Source organism: Homarus americanus, unplaced genomic scaffold (assembly GCF_018991925.1).
Source record: "Homarus americanus isolate GMGI-L3 unplaced genomic scaffold, GMGI_Hamer_2.0 scaffold48016, whole genome shotgun sequence".
Taxonomy (NCBI): domain Eukaryota; kingdom Metazoa; phylum Arthropoda; class Malacostraca; order Decapoda; family Nephropidae; genus Homarus; species Homarus americanus.
Window position 1 is genome coordinate 480,441 of NW_024755055.1, and position 25,117 is coordinate 505,557.

Consider the following 25,117-nt stretch of genomic DNA (forward strand, 5'->3'; position numbering starts at 1 on the left):
ATCCTACCTTACCTCTTAGTATCCTATTCCACCGTGCCCCCAGCAACAGGTCCTATTGAGCGGTGAAGCCCCTGAGGTGTAGGAGAAGAGGATCCTTACAAACGGGGTCCATGTGATGATGGCCTTGTTGAATTTTACAGCAGGAAGACCGCCGACCCTCCCTTCTTCCTCTTCCTCCTCCTCCTCCTCCTCCTCCGACACCCTCCCCCACCTCCTCCTTTTCCTCCCTCTACGATGCCCCTTCTCTGACTCTGACTCCCTTCCCTCTCCTCCTCCTCCACCCCCTTCTTCCCACCCCTCCTTCTCTGACGCCCTCTCCTGCTCACCCACTCCCTCATACACCTCCTCAAAAAACTTCCCCCTGCCTCTCCTCCTCCTGCCTCTCTTCCTCCTCCTCCTCCTCCTCCCGTGGGTCTGGTCTGTGTTTATTGCTTTCTCTTGTGCTATCAGGATCTCGCCTTGTCTAGATGGAGGAGCAAAGGGCGGTGGGATGGAGTGGTTATTGATATAGATGGAGGGGTCGAGATGGTGGTGTGGTGGAGTTGTTATTGATATAGCTGGAGAAGGTGGCGGGATGGAGCAATTGAGTTATATAGATGGAGGATATAATATTATTTAATACTGTAGAAGGAAGAACTTGTATTATATAGATGGAGGGAATTGTAGGTCGTTATATACAGAATATAGACTCCATCTCATTAATGTGTATTTATGTGAGAATTTGAGTCACCCCTTAAACATCTTATCATAGAGATCGTCATCATAGAATACGTTAATTCCAATCCCTTTTCCATTATACTTTATTGAGGATTGGAATCTATTGTTTTATTAATTGGAAACGATTGTGGGATCTAATATTATCTACTCCGTTTCTCCTTTGTTTTTAATCCTCCCTACGTCCCCCTATTCTCTTTCATTATCATTATTTTTTATTTCTCACGTTGATGGGAAGTTATAGAGAGGTGTTATAACTAGATAAGGTAATTGAGGATGATTGCTCTCTCTGGAAGACTCACTGCTAAACAACGAAAACAACACAAGAGAAATCAAAACAAATATGGCGCTGGTATCCCCCCCCACGCACTGCTAAACAACGAAAATGACACAATACAAAACAATTGCCATTTTTTCACTGGCACTGTGATCTTTTGGGGCTGGGTTAGAAAAAAAACAGGCACTCTCTAGGCCGTCGTAGGTTGGCACTGGCACTCCCTGACCTATAAAGTAGCACTGTACTGATTCTCCGCTGTGCCGCCTGAATGTTAAGTCCTTTTTATGCGTTTTTCGTAGAGTTTGTTGATATATATATGTGTGTGTGTGTGTGTGTGTGTGTGTGTGTGTGTGTGTGTGTGTGTTGATGGTGAGAGGGCAGAGGAGGAGGGAAAGAAAGAAGGTTTGGAAGGAGGAGGGAAAGAATGAAGGTTTGGAAGGAGGAGGGAAAGAGGGAGTGTGTAGATGGAAAAGGGAGGCAGGAGGGGGAAGGAAAGAGAAAAGGAGGAAGGAAGGAGGAGAAGAAGAGAGAGGGAGGATTGAAATAGTGAGTGAGAGGAGAATTACAGAAGGGAGAGAGGGAATGAGAGGAGAGTTACAGAAGGGAGAGAGGGAATGAGAGGGCCATGTTTTAAGCTTATTTTTAGTTAAGCTTAAACATAGCCTTTTGTGATAATTGGCGGATAATCATATAATTGATTTCAAAAGCTTATAATTTGTTGTTCAGATCGACTATGTGGGGTTAACTGGCGAATTATAGAATGATTATATCTGCTTGGTAGTGTGTGTGTGTGTGTATATCTGTGTGTGTGTGTCTCTCTCTCTCTTTGTGTGTACAGTATATGTGTTTATTTGTGTGTGTACATGTGTCTGTCTGTCTGTCTGTCTGTCTGTCTAAACTCCCCTACCACAGTGTCTTCCCCTCCACATTACAACCACTACAATATCTCACAATACACACCATTTCATTATAACCTTCAGTTGTTGACAAAGGATTGGGGAGGTTGTGTTGACAGTGACGGGTTTCTGATCAACTTTTGTGCCGTTTGTTGATTAAGAAAGTATCCGGGATGACGTAGAAATTACTAGACGTTTTTTTTATTTTTTTTTGCTTCAAGTTGGATTATTGAGGATAGATCTATAATCCATCTATATTTCCGAGAATAGTGAAGTTGTGGATAAAAGGAATTCATTAGTGAGGTAGGGAGGGTGTTATGGGAGGTAGGAACGTAGGAACATGGGGTAGGTATAGAGATTTTTGCTCTTACGTGATGAAAATTATTTATTTTGTATTTCCACGTCACAATTTTATTTTATTTTTTTTTTAAGTTTAATTATGTGGTAAAGATGCCTGTTTACGTTTGATGGAACACACACAGACACACACACACACACACACACACACACAGAGTAATCTCGCCTCTATCCACTAATTGGGAACAAGTTTTCACAAATTGGAAGGATAACTTTAGATAATTTACACCCAATTAGGAAATAGTGAGGAAGACTTTCATTCATCACATTTTTCTTCGAGAACTTCAGGGGAACTTGTGAGTGGAGAGAGAGAGAGACTGCTGATGATGCCAAAAGGCGGGTGAACATTATTCTATCATCCTTGAAAGTGTATTACTGTAGGGCGGATGTAATGCCTGGCGCTGTCGACTCCTATCTACAAGTCTTTTTTCAATTATAATAGCAAACTATTTTCCGCTCTAACAAGGTGATTCGTGGCTAAGAGGACAAAGTGTTAATAATTCCGTATGGTTATTGGTTTCACTAATTACAGAAGCACCGAAATAATTACTGTGTCGTTAATGCATTTATCTTACTCTTAAAATAACGATGATGATAATAATAATAATAATAACTAATAAAAATGATGACAATAATAATAATATCAGTACAATGTATAAAATCTTGCTGCTACACCCACACACACACACACACACACACACACACACACACACACACACACACACACACTATCAAGGCCAACACACAGGATGAATGTAATCCCCCTAACGCCAGATATCATTTCCATGTAAAATAAAACACATTTCTTATTTGGGGATTTATTTACTGGTGCCTGCAATCTGGTATCATAATTGGATAGCGGAACGGGGACATATCGTAAATAGAAACCCTCAATTGCTTTCTTTCAGCCATAAGACATAAATTACAAGCCTTCCACATTCCAAGATTTGGTTGTACTGTACTTTTTCTTAGCTGAGAGATTGGATTATTTGGTAATACTGTACTTAATGACTAACCAATTAACTAATCAGCTAACTAATCAACCTAATCCGAATAACCTTACCTAATTGAATCAATCATAGAATAATTAAGTTATATATAATTGGCTAATGCTGTTTTCTCTCATTTAGAAACACGAATATAACCACGACCAATTCTTTAAAAAAACCTCATAACATCATGGACTTTAACCAATCACAAACAGCCTTACTGACGATCACTAGAAATAACACGAACTCTTAACCAATCACAAACAACCTTACTGACGATCACTAGAAATAACACGAACTCTTAACCAATCACAAACAACCTTACTGACGATCACTAGAAATAACACGAACTCTTAACCAATCACAAACAGCCTTACTGACGATCACTAGAAATAACACGAACTCTTAACCAATCACAAACAGCCTAGCTAACTAACTCTCTTAAGAAATATTTACACTCATAGTCTCAACTTAATACACCCACCATACTCAGTTCACAGTACCTCGTGTATATAATGAACCATATACTGTACATGTTAAATTGAGTTGTTAGGATGTGACTCCCTAATGGTACCTACAGTCGTATAAATTTCAAAGTTAAAGAATATAGTATAAGTTTCTCCCAGCAGAAGGTCTTTTACTCTATTTCATTTAAGGTCTTTGTGCTTATTTCAGTCTGTTTCATTCTGACTTAGGGTTAATATTTAATATATAAAAGTACGTGTGTATAGAAGTTGAATTATAGATGCGTATGATCATTTAATTTAGCATTTATTAATTAATCTCCATAATTATATATGGTAGAGTAAATAATTATACTCACTATATTTTTTTAAAGACTGAATTTAACCTGTATATTAAGATGAATATATCGGTAAACATTACGCAAAGAACGTCATTACTATTAATTATTAAACCAAACTAACCTAATTTAAGTATGATTTATTTATACTTCATTGTGGTTGTGAATAAAAAAATAAAATAGTCTAAAATGAAACAAAGCAAATTTTACCACATATGATTTAATTTACATAAAGTTACATCAATAAAAATAATGTTATTCCAATTTGATAAAAGCAGTGAAACCTCCATATAACGAACTTGTCTCTCCGTGTAATCTATTATATGAGGGTTTCACATCTAACAGACCCTTGATATAGTGGACTTTCCTCTCCATATAGTTCGTTAAATAGAGGTTTCACTGTAGTTAGAATTTAAGGTTTAATCAGAAAATGGTCCCTATTTCGTATGATAAACTGCATACAATAAACCCTCCCAATACCGGACTAATTCTTGCAAGTCCTTTATTGAGAGGGTTTACTGGACAGGTATTATTTTATCCTCAAATCATTAACTACACGAAAATACACAAAGGCAGATCATATAACCATTGGCAAACATTAACCCACTGCATGTGTGTGTGTCCGTCCTATACGACTGTCCCAAAGTTAACATAAGTTTGGTGCACATCGCTTGGAACAATTACCACGCCCAGATCATTACAGGAAAAAGTTTGGTCAAAGTTTGTTGAAAGTTTGGTCAAAGTTTCCCAGTTTTGTGTAAGCAGGAGACTTAGTGAGCAGGAGAGCATGTCTGTAGGCACTGTTCCATGGCTCATACTGGTTTTAAGGTCACTACCACACCTCATATTGGTTTTAAGGACACTACCACACCTCATACTGGTTTTAAGGTCACTACCACACCTCATATTGGTTTTAAGGACACTACCACACCTCATACTGGTTTTAAGGTCACTACCACACCTCATACTGGTTTTAAGGTCACTACCACACCTCATACTGGTTTTAAGGTCACTACCACACCTCATACTGGTTTTAAGGTCACTACCACACCTCATACTGGTTTTAAGGTCACCACCACACCTCATATTGGTTTTAAGGTCACTACCACACCTCATACTGGCTTTAAGGACACTACCACACCTCATACTGATTCTGAGGTCACTACCACACCTCATACTGGTTTTAAGGACACTACCACATTTCATACTGATTCTGAGGTCACTACCACACCTCATACTGGTTCTGAGGTCTCTACCACACCTCATACTGGTTCTAAGGTCTCTACCACACCTCATACTGGTTTTAAGGACACTACCACACCTCATACTGGTTTTAAGGACACTACCACACCTCATACTGATTCTGAGGTCACTACCACACCTCATACTGGTTTTAAGGTCACCACCACACTTCATACTGGTCTTAAGGTCAACACCACACCTCATACTGGTTTTAAGGTCACCACCACACCTCATACTGGTTTTAAGGACACTACCACACCTCATACTGGTTCTAAGGACACTACCACACCTCATACTGGTTTTAAGGTCACCACCACACCTCATACTGGTTTTAAGGTCAACACCACACCTCATATTGGTTTTAAGGTCACCACCACACCTCATATTGGTTTTAAGGTCACCACCACACTCATACTGGTTTTAAGGTCCCCACCACACTCATACTGGTTTTAAGGTCAACACCACACCTCATATTGGTTTTAAGGTCACCACCACACCTCATACTGGTTTTAAGGACACTACCACACCTCATACTGGTTCTAAGGACACTACCACACCTCATACTGGTTTTAAGGTCACCACCACACCTCATACTGGTTTTAAGGACACTACCACACCTCATACTGGTCTTAAGGTCACCACCACACCTCATACTGGTTTTAAGGTCTCATACTGGTTTTAAGGGCTTTAAGGACACTACTCATACTGATTCTGACTACCACACCTCATACTGGTTTTAAGGTCACCACCACACCTCATACTGGTTTTAGGCTACCACACCTCATACTGGTTTAAGGTCACCACCACACCTCATACTGGTTTTAAGGTCAACACCACACCTCATACTGGCTTTAAGGACACTACCACACCTCATACTGATTCTGAGGTCACTACCACACCTCATACTGGTCTTAAGGTCACCACCACACCTCATACTGTTTCTGAGGTCACTACCACACCTCATACTGGTTTTAAGGTCACCACCACACCTCATACTGGTTTTAAGGTCACTACCACACCTCATAATGATTCTGAGGTCACTACCACACCTCACACTGATTCTGAGGTCACTACCACACCTCACACTGATTCTGAGGTCACTACCACACCTCACACTGATTCTGAGGTCACTACCACACCTCACACTGGTTCTGAGGTCACTACCACACCTCACACTGGTTCTGAGGTCACTACCACACCTCACACTGGTTCTGGGGTCACTACCACACCTCACACTGATTCTGAGGTCACTACCACACCTCACACTGATTCTGAGGTCACTACCTCACCTCACACTGATTCTGAGGTCACTACCACACCTCACACTGATTCTGAGGTCACTACCACACCTCACACTGATTCTGAGGTCACTACCACACCTCACACTGATTCTGAGGTCACTACCACACCTTGTACTGGTTCTGAGGTCACTACCACACCTCTCACTCGTACTCGGGTCAAACCTGTATTATAAGTCTATGTCTGGTCAAATTACTCTTGTTGACTGTGTATGATGCTCACTATATCTTCTTCATCCCATTGTAGGTCCGAACTCTGTCAGGCGAGATGGACGTGTGGTACAACCTGGAAAAACGCACAGACAAATCAGCAGTGTCGGGTGCCATTAGATTACACATCTCGGTTGAAATCAAGGGCGAGGAGAAGGTTGCGCCTTACCACGTACAATACACTTGCCTGCACGAGAACCTCTTCCACTACCTCTGTGAAGTGGATGGCGGTGCTGTCAAGCTTCCACAAGCCAAGGGCGACGATGCCTGGAAAGTCTATTTTGACGACCACGCGCAGGATATCGTCGATGAGTTTGCCATGAGATACGGCATCGAGAGCATATACCAGGCCATGACGTGAGTATCTGTGGGCTGAGGTTTACAGGTCAGAGAGATACCTTAGATTTATAATACATTACACTGTATATGAATTTTTAACGCGAGTAAGTGAAACGTGGCTGGCTGCGACCGTAGACTTTTTCATGCTCTAAATCCCGTGTCTAGGGACTGATAGATCTCTGAAAGTATTCTTACTGTCCCTCTACTAGAAATCATTTTGTGTGATATTAATTTATTTATACTATATCTATATTAGCTGAGACATAATTTATAAAAGTCCTAAGCTCCATCACCAGTTATATGATAAATAAATGTCACAGGAAGTTATGATGTTCCACACAATTGTCAGTATCACTTATGAAGATTATAGTGAAGTGTTGGTGAAGTTATGTTTTATATAATTTGTGTCCTTTACCTGTCCAGTTATACCTTATTATAACCATCCCTCACATATAAACAAGCTGATTAAACATATCTTGAAAACATTAAAGTGATAGATACCTGTAAATGAAGAGGCGTGTCTGTGTACAGGTAATTGTCACTCTCGTGGAACATAATTTAGATGATAATTAACAGTATTTAAACACTTTCCTTTGTGCTTCCATTTTTCCCCACTTTAATGCCCAAAATATCTTCACATTCTTCCACGGTTCTTTATTTGTCTCATTTATCATTTACTCTTCCACAATATCACTTTCATTTACCGTTCATGATGTCCTTTGCTATGTCACGATTCTCTCTCCTCCATCCACAATGTTTACCTCCTTGTCCCCACACAGTCACTTCCACTGCCTGTCGACCAAGTACTTGTGTCCAGGAGTGCCGGCGGTCATGTCCACGCTGCTAGCCAACATTAATGCCTTCTACGCCCACACTACGGCCTCTTCCGCTGTTTCTGCCTCTGATAGATTTGCAGCCTCTAACTTTGGGGTGAGTAAGAACCTTCATTACCCAAAAGAAAAAATCAATATAAATGATGAAAGTAACAGAAAAATTAATGTATGTATGATTATAATGTATGTCAATGTAGTTTAAATCAGTATGGATAAAAATATGAAATCTGATATTGTTTGGGTAAAATTTTAGTTTGGTACAATCATGGAATCTGGGATTTTTAACACACGCAATAGATGTCTCATCATTTTGAGTATAACTTTCATTCTATACACTTCAGTCACAAGTGAATAATAATGAACCTAATAGAACCTGACCTAAGCAACCAAAGAAAGCTATCTAACCTTACCTAACTTCCTAGATGGGGGGGCTAACCCTCTGCCATATTAAACAGAAAGTACTTATTTTGATAACTAGTACCAATGAAAGCAACTTTATTAAAGAGTCATGGTGTAATTTTACGTATTTTGTCGACGTGAGAGTACGTTCAGGTAGAGTTGGTCAGTTGTTAAGAAAGTGAGCAGGTGACAGGTGTTCCTGTATACTAGTATGATATTAACAAGAGAATAAAACACATCCAATATCTCTGTTATTTGACATCTACGAGGTAAATGTCATAGAAGAAAACAGTCATAGAATTATTAAATCTATATATTGGAAATGACAAAATCCCCAAATGATTTTACATAACTAAAATAATACCATTGTTTGAAGGAGAATATATTTAGCATAAGAATTTCATCTGAATATAGAAATATAAAGTGGAGAAATTACAGGACATTTTCACTTCTTTTCTATACACATTACATAATTATTTGTTCATAAAAAGTGGGACAGACAGAAAATTTCAGAGGATATTTTTTAATTATTATTTGTAGTAGTAGTATGTGTTTATATATGATAAAGATATCACTTACTCACTTATTCATCCATCCACTCACTCACTCACTCACTCACTCATCTAATCATATCTTGTTCACCACAGAAAGAGAAGTTTGTTAAGCTGCTCGACCAACTACACAACTCGCTGCGGATTGACCTGTCCATGTACCGCAATAATTTCCCAGCCAGCTCCAATGAGAAGCTCCAAGATCTCAAATCCACTGTCGACCTCCTCACCTCTATCACCTTCTTCAGGATGAAAGTAAGACCATTTGCTGTAGTGATTATCTTGTTTGGTTCTTGCTGTCACTTTATATGTCTGATTTATCTTTTTTTTCTTTTGCCAAGGAGGGAATGAAATATGTAATCCAATTGAGTGAAAGAATGATTTTAGTAACCAGATCAACTTTTCTTCCTTCCTTCCTTCCTCTCTCCTTCTCTCCCTCTCTCCCTCCCTAAGTCCCTCAAATGATGTGTATCAGGATTCTGTGTGACTCTAGTTGTCTTGGGCTTCCACAGGTACAAGAGCTGTCATCACCACCACGAGCCAGTGTTGTCGTGAAAGACTGTGCTATCGCCTGCCTCAAGTCTACCTACCAGTTCCTCTTTGAGAACTGCTACGAGCTTTACAATAGAGAGTTTCAGGTAGTGTAGATCATTGTCTTTGTTGTGGCTGTGCAGAGAACATGAGGTATTCCAGGTGACAGTATGAGGTACTCCAGGTAACAGTATGAGGTACTCCAGGTAAGAACATGAGGTACTCCAGGTAAGAACATGAGGTACTCCAGGTAAGAACACGAGGCACTGCAGGTAAGAACATGAGGTACTCCGGGTAAGAACATGAGGCACTGCATGTGTAAGAACAAGAATAATGACAAAGCTGTTTCAGGTATAATTTACTAGTTCATTATAATTACTTCAAAATTTATACTCAATGTAGTATCATCATTTTAAAGGAATTTCTATAATTTGTTGATGACAAGTAAATGTTTTTGTTATTGCAGATATTCATAGTAGTGATATAAATGTCAGGACACATGAAGGTAATAGTTGTGAATTTGGCTCAGAAAAACAAAAACTCATTGCATCAAGTATTAGTTAGAAACCAATTTTACAACATGTTACTATACCATTTACTAATAAGATAAAAGTTCTATCTACCAATATATGTTCCAGTAATGAGATGATAAGCTTTTCCCAGATATATTTATTCCATTAGCTTCTTGATGTTTATTATTCCTTTTGTCTTTATCTGAGAAATATCATAAAAGGTGAATTTATTAGGTGTGGTAGTGGCAGCTGTAAGGGTTAAACACGAGATGGTGATGAGATAGCATGGTAATGATGTAACCTAAGTCAATATAATGAATATAAAATAGACTATAGGAGGGAACTTGCATAGAGAAGTAGTTCCTCTACACACACACACACACACACACTCTGCATTACCCATTGACTTCCCAAGACACAAACTGATGCTTCTGTGTTGTCTTAGGTGGACCCATCTGAGAAGAAGGAGGGGGGAGAGCAGGGGCCTCGGCTGGAGAGCGTAGACTTCTGGCACAAGCTGATTGCCCTCATCGTCTCAGTCATCGAGGAGGACAAGAACAGCTATGCCCCCGTCCTCAACCAGTTCCCCCAGGAGTTCAACATTGGACAGGTGTGTAATGAGTGATATACCGCATTGGACAGGTGTGTAATGAGTGCTATACCGAGTGTGTGTGAGAGGGTACATAGAGCTATCAGGTGTGCGTGTGTGCTTGCTTGCTCTCTCTTGATGTGTTAGGTACTGTAATTATGAATATTTATCGCCATCACCACTGGGACGCCACTTTTAATATTTTACGTGGCTAATGTCTTTATTCAGCTCAGAGAGGACCCCGTGCACAAGGGGTTAAAAAGTTGAACGATGAAAAATTTAAAGGAAATACTCGATGTATGATTAGGTGAATGTTGTGTAGGGTACTTGTATCTACTTCTCTGACCACTACATCAAGTTTGAAACACAAGTGCTCTAGTTACACAGAATAGGGATTATTGAATAGATGAGTTATGACTTATTAAGTGTCCATTTGTGAGTGTTTTAGATGTATTCAATACAGTATATCAGGTATTGAACAATTGAACAGATAACATATTAATCATCTACAAGGTTAATTACAAATATCTCTAACAAGGGAATAATTATTTCAAGATAACGACTGTACCGTAATAACATATGATGACCTGACATTAACTAGTACTCACTAATCACCAAATACAGGAGGAAGAACTACACACAACCTATTAACTCACTAGACAATGTTATATTATCCTGTGTTAAGTTTGTCTTGTATGTTTGTCAGTTGTGTATGTGAAGTATTTTATTTCAGCTTTCTGCGTCGACGATGTGGAGCATGTTTGCCGTGGACATCAAATATGCCCTCGAGGAACATGAGCAACATCGTCTGTGTAAGAGCAGCGAGTACATGAACCTCCACTTCAAGGTAACGTCTCAACACTTTATATAACCCATCCTTTTTACCCAGATTAGTGTTATCAACTTTTACTTTACTTTTATCCTCTTCACCACTGATCGGCTCGTTAGCCGCTTGGGCGTTTGGTGACGTCTCTGGTTATTGTACTTTTCCTTTTCTTTTATCATCTTCACCAAATGATCGGCTCGTTAGCCGCTTGGGCGATCGGTCACGACTCTGTTATGCGCTGTTGGCAAATACTGGGCATGCACCGGCTCCTGAATGTACCTGAACCTGCTCCAGTGTTGGTCAAGTCTTGTCTTGAAAGAGTTCACACTCAGTGCCGTTCACAACTCTCACTCCGAAAAAGTTTGCCCTCACAGTTTTCTGGACTTGCAGCTTCTTCAATCTTGAGCTGTGACCCCTTGTGGGGCGAGCGTCCGCCAGCTCCGAGTAAGGACACTCGTCCGAGTAGTGCCCCCTGATATGCTTGTACACCTCAATTAGGTCACCCCTTGCCTGTCTGTAGTATAAGCTAGGCAAGTTCAGGTGCTCCAATCTCTCAGGGTAGCTGAAGTGCCGAAGTGCAGGCACCAGTCTGGTGGCCCTCCTTTGAACATTTTCAACCGACCGACAGTCCCTAGCATATCTCGGGGACCAGACGGGGTGACAGTACTCCAGATGGGGAAGCACTTCAATCTTGAAGATCGTTACGAGGGACGAGCCGTCTAGATATCTGAGCGACCTTCTTATAAGACCCAATAATTTATTTGCCTGATTTGCCAGATTAATTATACAGTCAACCTTCTCAATGATGGACTTCTCATTACTGGATATTCTCATTAACAGAATCCTCCCAATATAGGACAACGCTTGCAAGAATTAGTCCAGTATTGGGAGGGTTTACTGTATTATTTTTTGTTCTTGTCGATTAATAAGTGATTGTGTTATTATATGAAAGTCTCTCAGATGTATATGGTATTACAGTAAGTAGATGGATATAACCTACCTTAAAAGAGTCTCTGATAATGGGGTATGATCCTTTAAATGAATCCCAAATAAGATCCAGGATTTTTAAGGAAGGGTTAGTTTTACATACTTTTACTTTTACCAAACTTCCAATAATCACAAAGCTTAAGAAATTTATTGAGAAAAGTTTATGTACGTATTTTTTTATTCACAGGACAATGGAACTTAGTAGATTACAGTCCCATTCCTGTATTATTGTGGGAGATTTTATAAAGGTTGTAAAGTATTGGTTTATAAGATACAGTTTCACGAGTAGTGTTGAACCCCTTATCTTCTTCTCTCCCGTAGGTGAAGTGGTTGTACAATAACTACGTGAAGGACGTGCCTCCCTACAAAGACCAAGTGCCTGAATACCCAGCGTGAGTATCTGTCTCTTTGATCCAGGCAGAAATCCACTTGAAATCAAAACCTAAATGAATTTGTTTTTCATAAGTGCATCAGGATAAAAATATCTTTATGGCAGACACTCCTGTATTATAAATATCCTTCAGAGTGGAGTACTGTGGTTGTCAACCCTTAGACATGAGAATGGCGGCACTTTGATTGGTTGACTCTAGGTTTAAAGTGGAATTATGAGATGTGTAATAAAAAAAAAAATCTTGGATTTCCTTTGGGCATTGATTACAGCTGCTCCCTGACTTACGACTGGGTTAGGGACCCAAATCCAGGTCATAAGTCGAAATGGTCGTAAGTCGAAAATGCTTAAATAATACATAGAAAATCTAAAATGGGTCTCTTTTTCTTCTCAGCACCACAAAACTCTCACTTTTAAGCTTGCCAGCCATTTTAAAGTGAATTACAAACAAAAATTTTGTCCGTACACAGCGCAATCACTGACGTTGGGACTCGAAAATACGTAATTTGACAAAATTTTGGTACGACTGATGCGGTCGTATGTCTGGGTGGTCGTAAGTCGGGGAGGAGCTTATATTTACAGTGAGACCTCTTTTTAACGGACTACACATGGAGTCCGTTATCTCGAGGGTCTATTAGATGGAAAACCTCCATCTAACGAGCTATATAGAAATGAAATCCAGTATATCGAGGGTCTATTAAATGTGAAACCTCCATCTTACAAAATATATAGAAATAAAATCTGTTATATGGAGTTTTCACTGAATTAGTTTCCCTGAATAATAGACCAATACTTATGTCATCATTCCTTACAGGTGGTTCGAGCCGTTTGTGATGCAGTGGCTGAACGAGAACGACGACGTGTCGCTCGAGTACCTCAACGGTGCCTTCCAGAGAGACAAGAAGGACGAGGTAAGCCACTGGTGACGACACAATTTATCTGGTCAACGGGTTTTGTTCTAATGTGTTACGTCAGGATTTCTGTTTTTATTGAATATGTAATTTCTTTGTTATTTTTAAAAGGTAATATGTGTATTCCTGTTAAAATACATATGTGAGATTTTCTATTTATAATGAGTATTTATTTATTTATGTTGTTCGGTGATCCCAAAATAGAGATGAGATTCTGATTTGTTTTCATTTTCCAACCTGCTGCTAAACTAGATAAAGTACAAAATTTATAATATATTTCTTAACTGTAAATGAAGAATTAAAAATAGATTCTTCATGTACATGTAATCCTTGGAAAGTATAGTACCAGTGTTTGATGCTTTTAAGTATGACGTGAAATAAACTCAAATTACCTTCTTTCTTCCATCAGTTCCCAGTCAGCTCTGAGAGTTCGCTCTTCTCCAACTCCGTGGTAGATGTCTTCACTCAGCTGACTCAGTGCTTCGGTGTTGTCTCTAAGCTCGAGTGTCCAGACCCCGAGATCTGGAAAAGATTCATGAAGAGATTTGCCAAGACAATAGTCAAGGTGCTCTTAGCCTATGCTGATATTAGCAAGAAAGAATTTCCTAATTATGTCGGTGATGAGAAAAAGGTCAGTGTTAGGACGACTTGGTTATATTTTATAGTATCTGTTAATTCTATGTATCAGTCTTTCCATTTGTCTGTTTATCACTTATCATTTTAACTCAGTATACATACATTATCTTCAATGAGGTGTTACTGCCATTTTTTGTTTGTTTTATACGTTATTCTAATCGTTTGGTGAGTTTACAACCAACCAGATAATACTGTCATTCTTTTTACTCGTTCCTATATAATACACACTAAAAATTGTATAATCAAGTGAAGATGAGGTCACCCAGCTTATTTCACCCTATGTTTAACCAGCTGTCATCAAGGAATCATGGTAAACCCACACAAGCATAGAAAAATTGGCCATAAAACATTGCTGATGATGAATCCTAAACTAACATAACCCTTCCCCACCCCACCCAGGTGAAATAAACTGGAGTGACTTACCTTAGCATGATCTTAATTTTATGCTAATGAATTTTTCAATGTCCTATTCAATCAAAATATTAATTAACTTATATTAAGAACGTTGCCAGAGATGATTCTTTTCATTAAAAACTTTATCCTGTACCGAGACGTTTCCCTCTACACGGAGAGTTTCATCTCATAATTATTTTAAATAATGTTGGAATAGTGCAATTACCTATCTTGTTATGCGCATAAAGACCTTAATTGTTGAAGTGCAGTAATAACAAACAAAACCCCCCGTTTCTCACATCATCACATTCATCATAACTTCATCATTCTAGAGATTTTTTTTTCATTCTGTGCCTAGGCCTGTATCCTCATGAACAACATCCAACAACTAAGAGTTCAGCTGGAGAAGATGTACGAGAAGATGGGCGGCGGGAACCTAGAGGAAGACGTCGCCACCATCCTCAATGAGCTACAGGGTACCCTCAACACAGTCCTGGATGAACTTGCTCATAAGTTTGCCAAGAGGTAAGTTAGACAGTGTATATCATGTCTGGGTCTATTGTTCCCATGACCTAAACCAATCGGTGTGATATAGTGTTCTCTCCTAGTCCAGCTGCCTGTACACAGTGACTAAAGTTTTATTGAACATTTTATAACCAAATATATTTTTTAATCCTGTGTATACTGTTGATGAAGTCTCTGAGTACTGGTCATGGTTCAAGGGATCAGTTTTATGCACACTCGCTCCAATAGGCGACTTTACGGAGGGATCGGATGAATTTCAAAATGAAATTAATTTAATAGATCCAGGGTCACTTGTATAGATAAGGAATTTTCAGCTGCAATAAGATCACAGTTCAGCAATCTCCATTACAATAAATGCTTTTTCTTATTCCTCATTCAGCTTGGAGGGTCGTATTGCTGTAAAGGTGAAAGAAATGGGCGACAAACTGGCAGCGGTGAAGGGCACAGGCCAGGTGCAGCCATCACAACGCAACGAAGTCGCCATCGAGGCCGACGACGTATTAGTGCCCTTGATGGACTTGCTGGAGGTCTCCCTCACTCTTTATGCCCAGTCCTGTGAGAAGACAGTGCTGAAGAGACTCCTGAAGGAACTGTGGAAGATTGTCATGACCACGATGGAGAAGACGGTCGTGCTGCCTCCCATGACCGACAAGGCGGTAAGATTTTCTCATTACCGGATCATAACTCACGGTTCTCTTCCCAGGTACCAGTTTGTGTTGACTTTTCCCATATACAGAGAAAAGTTACTGTGGCAGAAGTATTTATTAACACAGGCTCATTTGTTTATTCAAGAACCTTAAAAGATTATTTTTTAGGATGTACAATAAACAGGAACCTAAAGATACGTAGGAATAATGTCTGATCATTGTAAAGAACATTTTATTCTTACCAATTTTCGGATTCCTGTAAGTTCCACATACTTAGATACAGTAATTATTTATGGTACTTGATTAAAAAAATGTGCCTGTGTTCAGAATTTGTGTCTGCTTCATTTTAAAGGGATTACTGTAACATGAAGAAAATACAGAGGATGTGTTCTTTACCTCCTGTAATATACTGTACTTGTTTCCTCACCTTTAGTGGATACAGAGAAGTCATTCCTTACAGCCTTTTATGTACTTGTTTTTTCACTCTGAGTTGCTCTCTACACCAGAGAAGGCACACAAGTGATCTGGTTACTGGTATTTTTCATTCCTCATTATGAATTGTGTGTCTTACAAGCCAACAAACACAGAGGGTGTGATCTGGACACCCTGTGATGTAAATGTTTCTTTACTTCACCTCCTTTACCTACAAACATCCTGTAAAGATACAAATTATTTCTTTTAGAATATTTATTGATATTTATACCAACAATCACATTTTTAACTCAAGAAATTCCTCTGTCAACATTCCAAGTGAGTTAGGTTGTGAAAGAAATAAAATACACAGAGAATGAAAAGAAATTCCTTCCTGAATGTGTGACAACAATTGTCAGGAAAGTCTCTGCCTCCTGCATTACTGAGATGAGACCAGAGTGCATGTGGTGGAAAGTAATTTCTTAGAAAGTATTTTAGGACTAGAGGCAGATGGTCAGGGAAGTTCATCTGTATAAAGAAACATCAAGTAAAAGAATTTAGACAGTAGACATTGAGCACAAGAACTTAGAATATAAATAATTTTTTCACATCAGGAAAATATCAAATTAATGACTGGAGGAATTTTCACTTTATAAATTAACTCGGGTGCATTTAAGAGAAAGACACATATAAAATCTATAGGCAAATCATTCAAGGTTCTGTGTGCCACTGAGATATTAAGTGTTATAGAAATGCTGATAATTCCTGAAATCCTGAAATCTGCCTAATTTAAAAAAAATGGAAATATTTTGTAGATACTCATAACTTGTACCTTACTTAGGATGTGTTTATACAGGATAGCTCAGTGTTTGGTATGAGGAAGGTATCAGTGAGCTACCAGTATAATGTTTTTGTGTTCCTTATTTCATAGTCTACTAGATACCTTCACCTGATACCTTCACCTGATATTAACATACCCACACCTGCTAATACCCAGATACCACCACACACCTGCCAACACAGCATTACCACCACACACACCTGCCAACACAGCATTATCACCACACACCTGCCAACACAGCATTACCACACACACTTGCCAACACAGCATTACCACCACACACCTGCCAACACAGCATTATCACCACACACACCTGCCAACATACATCACCACCATCACTTACCTGCCAACACACACACACACACCTGACAACATTATCAATATCCCCACCTTATCATATGACCTATGGCCCACCTGATATAAAACCCCATAATAACCCGGCCTTTCCCCCCCCCTCCCCACACGCTGCATACCGTACCACCAGATGATGCTCAAGAACCTGACGGACAATGCCAAGAATCTGGCCGCCAACGCTAAGATTGAGGATATGTCTCGTCTCTTCAAGAACCAATTGGCCGGCGGCAAAGACGTCAAGAATGCCGTCTCGAATATAATGGTCTGACTCTATGTTTAAGGGATTAAGCATGCGTAGTATTTTACCTTGCCTTTGTCGAGAGGTTTAGAGTGCCGTAGATTTTTTTTATTTACATTATCTGATTTTTTTGGACTTGTCGCTTGTTTTCAAATTATGTTTTATATAGAAATGATCATATATTAGTGTCTTCTATATGTTTGTTATATTTTATTATATTTTATTTAGTATATTATTATGTTCAAGTGTAGTTATTTGATGCATTTTCCTAATAGTGTGTTATGTGTGATAAATTTATTAGTGTGTGATTGATATTTAGAAAGTAATGTAGTTACCTGTAGTCATTTTCTTGTGTATTTTTTTGCTATTTTAAATGTAAAAAAAAATACTTAATTACTGCTGCATGTAGAGTTATTGTAGTGAAGATAATAATTGCATATGTAATCTTTATTTTGTAGTTGTGTTAGAAATGGAATTATTGTCTTCTATGCTCTTATTATAAAGCCATATGAGTAAGTTTCTTTGTTATTGAGTAAATTTTTTTGTCATTAAGTGCATTTTTGGTCATTGAGTACATTTTTTTTTTGGTTATTGATTTTTTTTTATTGAGTACGTACATTTTTTTGTTACCGAGTAAATTTTTTGGGGTTATTTGTAAATTTTTTGGTTAATGAGTACATGATTTGTTATTGAGCACATGTTTTGTTAGAGTACATGTTTTGTTAGAGTCCATTTTTTGTTATTGAGTACATGTTTTGTTATTGAGTCCATTTTTTCTATTTATGCAAAGTATTTCTCCATTTCACTTGTTGCATTTTATTTAAGATTTTATTCTTTAGTGTTTTGTTTTTATTATGCTGCCACTCTTAGTTTTATCTACATGGTAATAAATCTTTATACCATTTTATATTAACTAATATTTTGGAGTGACTTTATCCCTTATTAACTAATGGTAGGTGAGATGGGATTGACTAATTACCTTTTCTTATTGTGATTTTTCTAGTTCATTTAAATTTGTTAATATCAGTTTATAATTTTCATTTTTTTTAACCATTAATTAAGTTTTGTGGTGAATATATGACAGACAGAATAATCAGTCACCTCAGAGAAGGGTCCCAGTGTTTACATCGTGCAGTACAAATCAAAATTTTTGTCACGTGTAATTTTTGTACAGGTAGTTTGTTTATTACCCAAAAGGCGCCATTAATGAACTCTGTCTGAATATTTACCACTGTTTATTTTACATCATTAACTAAAGGAATTGATTACATGTAGTTATGAAGCCCATTGAGTGTTTTATTACTTATATTGTAATGATTTGTTTATTTACTGTTTTCTTTGTTGTTTTTTGTTTGATTCATCTAATTATAAAATAGTTAAGTATTGGTTTAGCTAATTAAATTCACCTCCAACAGGATATCTCCAAGGACTTCGAGCGTAACCTAACGCCCAAGCAGTGTGCTGTTCTAGAGGTGGCCCTAGATACCATCAAACAGTACTTCCACGCAGGAGGCAACGGCCTTAAAAAGAACTTCCTCGACAAGTCCACCGAACTGAAATCTCTGAATTATGCCTTGTCATTATACACACAGACTACAGACACACTCATCAAGACATTCTGTACCACGCAGACTAACCAAGGTAAGTTACTTCTGGGGATTAGAGAATGGTGTTTTGCGGGGGGGTTTTATGGGTACATTCTTCCGTTTTCTTCGATGGAGTAACATAAACTATAATAGTTTTCTCTCAGATTTCAGTGTCTCAGTGTGCATGATTGGATTTGGTAAAATGTCTCACCACCAAAATAGTACCTAGCTCTCACTATAAATTCTTAATGCGTTTCTGCCACTCAGCACAGTTGAAGGCTTTTCAATAACGTCTTCCATGACCTGTCTCTTTAGCAGTACTACAATCTATTTGCTGACAAGACAATATCCCACAAATTTCTCTGTATAAATTAACTTGATCAGTGTGTCTCCCTGAGCAATTTGAGCAGAGCAGAACAGTTACATGCATCTTCTTTTAACGAAACACACGGAGCATGTCTCACTCTCCAAACTCGGGCACCTTATGCTTCCCACCACCGCTGTGTCTCTTCTTGGCTTGCTGGCTCATATGCTTTCTGCGCGGCACACCAGTCCCTCTCGGTGCCCCCTGGAGGTACACTGCCACTGACCCCACTTAACCTCACATTCTCGGCCACTCTTCTCCGACGAGCTGTCTATAGATTCCACGTTTTCCTGGTGCATTTCTCTTAGCAACAACAACAGTATTTATAAGTAATTATTTTTTTATGTATTTTATCTTTTTTCATTTTAATTTATTTGTCAGTTTGAACTTGTTACCACATACAGTATTGACATAATTTTACGACAAGTGAATAGTCTATTTTGACTACAATGTATGATACATTATGTTGTTTAAATTGTTCCATTTTTGGATACACAATAGTGTTTTTTCTTAATTGAATGTAAAAGTTAATATAGATCTTTTTTAAGACAGACATACAGTATAAAACACTCTTGACCATACACTGATAGTCTTACCTCAAACAATAAATACTCTCTCTTTTAACAACCAATATGGCGCACATATATCCAAGTCTTACTGTAACAGATGCATATTTAGATATACAGTAGAACTTTGCTTCTTCGCCTCTTGTTCGTTCATTAATGCGGTTCCTCACACATTTTCATTAACCAATTGAATACTAATGATAATGCCCCAAGTACTCCTATCCGTCCATTTAAATACGGCACCACGGGAAGAATCCGAGGCATTTGCCAGGAAGCGATCTGCGGGTGCACCGCCACTCGCCGCGCTTCTCTCGTCATGCCAAGACGCGCCCGTCCGCCGCCTCCACCAACGTCGCCGTTTCCGGAATATTTACGAGCCGGACGTACGGGTCTATCGTATATTACCAGCATATGTGTTTATGAATGTTTTATTTTTTGTTTTTAAACCCCATATTTTAGGTGGGATCTTACATGTTCTCAAGGTACTGTACTACAACTGCCCACTGTACACCATTACCATAAGGGCAGTGGAAAATATGACCTCCATTCAGTATGCCTCATTTGTTTGGCATTTTAAACTACTCACCAATGTTAATCACCCAATTAGGACAGAGTTGTGAAGTTCTACTGTATATGACACAAGCGGATTCTTATGCCAACATTCACCACAGGAAGACGATCGTAAACAAACACGGAAAAGTCCTGCAATAATATGAATCACGTGCATGAACAACCTTAAAAAATGCACAGGCACGCACATGTCAACACACAGAGCACCTCATATTGGCATTAAGAAATGATTCTTGAGCTGTATAACTCTCTCTCTCTTTCTCTCTCTTTTCTTTCTCTCTTCTCTTCTCCCAACAGCACACAGTATTGCCATTACATATTACTCAGAGCATGATAAGTACAAATTACAATATACATCTATTTATTTAGTTATACAGTAGAGCCTCGATAGCCATGGAAATTAACTCCAGATCTGGCAACAGTTCTTGACTTCTTCAGAAAAATTAAAAACTTCTCCATAGTGTTTTTAATCACATGCTAAATTGACTTTCATTTTTTATTCTAAGATAACTATTTTATCAGTTGTTGAAGAAGATAGGTTGAAGTTGCCATTATTTATAGTTTAAAGTTGCCATTAGTATTTGTAGTTTAAAGTTGCCATTATTTACAGTTTAAAGTTGTCATTATTTACAGTTTAAAGTTCCCATTATTTACAGTTTAAAGTTGCCATTATTTACAGTTTAAAGTTACCATTATTTATAGTTTAAAGTTGCCATTATTTACAGTTTAAAGTTGCCATTATTTGTAGTTTAAAGTTACCATTATTTACAGTTTAAAGCTGCCATTATTTACAGTTTAAAGCTGCCATTATTTACAGTTTAAAGTTGCCATTACAGTGGGGTATGCTATAACGAATCTAATTGGTTCTAGAACCTTGTTCGTTATAGCATTCGTTCGTTATAGGATTAATTCGTTCCAGGCCCCCAAATACAACCACTTAACACTGAAAAATATAATATAAAATTGAAAAAAAAAATTAAAAAAGTGCATAAATATGCATCTAAACCCCTGAAATAAAGAATATAATTAATACTTGTAATAAAAAAAACAATAAATTAGTAAAAAAAACAAAAGAAAAAAAAATTTATTGTAGGAGTTTCGTTCGTTATAGCATTCTCAATTTTATAGGTAAAACCGTTCGTTGTAGGAATATTCGTAATAGAATCCATTCATTATAGCATACCCTACTGTATTTACAGTTTAAAGCTGCCATTATTTACAGTTTAGAGCTGCCATTATTTACAATTTAAAGTTGCCATTATTTACAGTTTAAACTTACCATTATTTACAGTTTAAAGTTGCCATTATTTACAGTTTAAAGTTGCCATTATTTACAGTTTAAACTTACCATTATTTACAGTTTAAAGTTGCCATTATTTACAGTTTAAAGTTGCCATTATTTGTGTCTATATTGAAATTACTGTATTTTCCTCATAAGTTTTGTTCATAACCCACACCTAAGTAACAAGGGCGGAGGTGTCTATATCCTGTTGGAAGTGACTACATCCTGTTAAGTATAGGGAAAATACTATATCCTCACATAGCTGTTAACAAGTAAGGCAGCAATACTGTCAAAAATTACAAAATACAAAATACAGTAAATTAATTAGCATAACTCGGGTTCAAATATTTTTTTTTTTTTTCTTTATTTGGGTGAAAATAAAGTATTGTAGGATCTTAATTACAGGTACTATAATCAAAACCATGGCAGTAAGATTAATTCAGAGGTAAAAGTAAAATTATATAGATTTTTTTTTTACTTTGAGCGTTATTTGGTATTATTTTTTGAGTTGTGTTTAAGTCGTTGCAAGTTAAGTTAGTCTGTCTCTCTCTCTCTAGGAACATCGAGGTTCTACTGTGCCTTAATATATTTCTACCTATGTATTTACTGGATGTATATTTTCTTATTTTGAGGGTATTTTTATGTATGTGTGTGTGTTTATACATACTGTACACGCATACATACATAAGGTGAATTATACATGTAAGTTCAGGAATCATCGTTTCAAAATTGCAAAAAATGGGTCGTTGGCAGTTTACCTTCTATGTTATTTAAATTTTTAATGTTTGATAAATGTTGCGAAATGAACCTTAAGAACACCAAGAATAAGGCTCAGGTTCGCTTGTGATGTGACTTAGCAGAAAAATGGTGGCTTTAGTCTGCACTGTGAAGCACCTTATAAATTATCAAATATCTGTGGTATTTATATGTACAGTTGCCAGCACTTATGCCTGGTACAGTGGTTGGCATGTTTTGTGAGATGTGGCATCTAACATTCTTAGTCTGCCTACTATTGTGAGGTTCCTTTCAGCCATTCTGGGGGGGTTTTAACATGATGTAAATAAACACAGAGGTGCCACATCTCACAAAACATGCCAACCACTGTACCAGGCATAAGTGCTGGCAACTGTACTTTGACTTTACAATTTATCAAATGTTTTAATAAGACTTGGTAGAATATTGATATAAAGTAGAGCAATATTCAATGATATATTTGTGTCACATCATCAACTGCGTAAAACTACCCAACCGAAAGAGTCTCTCCATTCAGAAATTGATTGGCCGTTGGGATCTGTCTCTTATTACGACAGCAACTCATTATAATTCTTCTCAGTATTTTTTTTTTTATATGTTAGTGAAGATTATGGACGCTTTAGGCATAACTCCACGAAGTTTGTCTTTATTTTTAAAAGTATCGAGTTTGTCTAGTGTCCTTCAGCTCAAGTCACCCTCATTATACAGCTGTAAGATCTTAACAATGGTAGTCTGGATTTTCAATAGTTTATAAATTAATTCTCCTCTTAACTGGAGACTTCAGGATACAACAAACTAATTGAATTAAGAAACAAAGATAACAGATAACTTTTTGAAATCATTCATAGATTTTATATGTTTTATAATTAGAAGGATGAAATAATATATGAATAATTGAAAATCCAGGACCAAAAATATATTAACATTTATATTGAAATTTACAAGAATTCTACACAACTATAATATTTCTTTATGTATTTACCATTGGCTTTTTTTTTGTAAATTCAAGTATATTTCATCTAATAAATAATTATTTTCTCAGTTACAATATGATTACAATAATTTGATTTAATATTTTCTCTCACTTGAGTATTATATAAATAAGGTATATTAGTGTTTATTTTTGTTACCGCAGTTAAATAAATATTGTAGAGTATATCGTAAACACAATAATTTTGATGTGACATTATCTCTCTGGAAAAATTCAAACATTCAAAAGGGTTTTTTAATCACCTGAGTACATAAAGTGTTTTTGAAGACTAAATTTTTGAGAAATTTCTTATAATGTTCCAATATTGAGATATTTGTAGGGTAATAAATTAGTGTTTGTTAAGTAATGGTATTAAGTGAGTGGGGGTAGTTATTGGACACAAGAGTTGTACAGTACAGTATACAAGATGCACACTAAAGCCACCAGAACCAGAGATATTCTATAAGTCCAGAGTCGGGCTACACTACATGACTCCTCCCTTCTCCCACCAAGTTCCCGCAAACGACAGTAAGTTTCCGGGTAAGGCCAAGAAAAAGAAAAAGGAGGAATATGTACCGGTGGATGAAGAGGAGGACGAGGAAGAACCCGAAGCCGAGGACGATAACGACGATCCGATTAAGCCGATCCAAACCCGAAAGAAACTGAGTTTGAGCGATAAGCGAGGTAAAGATGAGGGATCGGGAGTATGCACAGTCAAGCCTCGTCTCCTCTTCTCCTAGCGAGTAGCGTCTTCCTAGAAAGAAAAAAATATATACATACATTTAGTTTTTGATGGGTTCGTAAAACGAGTCAAAGTGACTGTGACTGTGAGACTCCTGTGCAATATTTCCATTAACTTTATCTCCTTCTGGATCTGTGTCACACGTTTAATATTGCCAGAGACGTCACAAGCACTGGACAAGACGAGATGTCGTAAAATCACGAGACTGTCGCGCTTATTTTGGGGTCCCGCGCTTCCCAAGAGCACGGGACCCTCGAGTAAGAACGAGCAGTTCCCGTCTTGGGGAGTAGTGAGTTTACGAACTCAGCCTTAGAGAGAATGGCATCATTCCACCTAGCGAGGAACCGTAGCATCCAATATGATATAAACTAGAGCATCTTGTGGTTCGGCAGTTTTCCGTCTGCAGCTTGACACGACAATGCTTGTGTCTGGACGCGATTCAAATATGCAGAACCTTAAATGTATTACAAAATTAGAACAATATTTGTTATATAGAAATGCTAATTGTAATAACTGTAATTCTGTTTAACATTTCAAAGTATGGTTCATTGTCAGATGCTTCAACTATCCCCAAACATTTACCCTCTT

General features: G+C 37.8%; 1 protein-coding gene across 8 annotated transcripts in view; it reads left to right on the forward strand.

Annotated features, from left to right (window-relative positions):
* LOC121856280 (protein unc-13 homolog A-like) overlaps window positions 1-25,117 on the forward strand; it is a gene marked incomplete at its 5' end in the record, with an annotated part of 53,882 nt that overhangs the window by 21,123 nt on the left and 7,642 nt on the right. For 4 of the 8 annotated variants that reach the window (XM_042351710.1, XM_042351711.1, XM_042351712.1 and 1 more), the window contains 14 exon segments: window positions 6,823-7,142; window positions 7,904-8,054; window positions 9,004-9,162; window positions 9,420-9,545; window positions 10,396-10,560; window positions 11,273-11,386; window positions 12,674-12,744; window positions 13,555-13,651; window positions 14,061-14,282; window positions 15,039-15,205; window positions 15,585-15,861; window positions 17,589-17,720; window positions 19,112-19,337; window positions 24,301-24,471. In XM_042351710.1, the coding sequence (XP_042207644.1) occupies window positions 6,823-7,142; window positions 7,904-8,054; window positions 9,004-9,162; window positions 9,420-9,545; window positions 10,396-10,560; window positions 11,273-11,386; window positions 12,674-12,744; window positions 13,555-13,651; window positions 14,061-14,282; window positions 15,039-15,205; window positions 15,585-15,861; window positions 17,589-17,720; window positions 19,112-19,337; window positions 24,301-24,471 (2,398 nt within the window). 8 annotated transcript variants of the gene reach the window in all.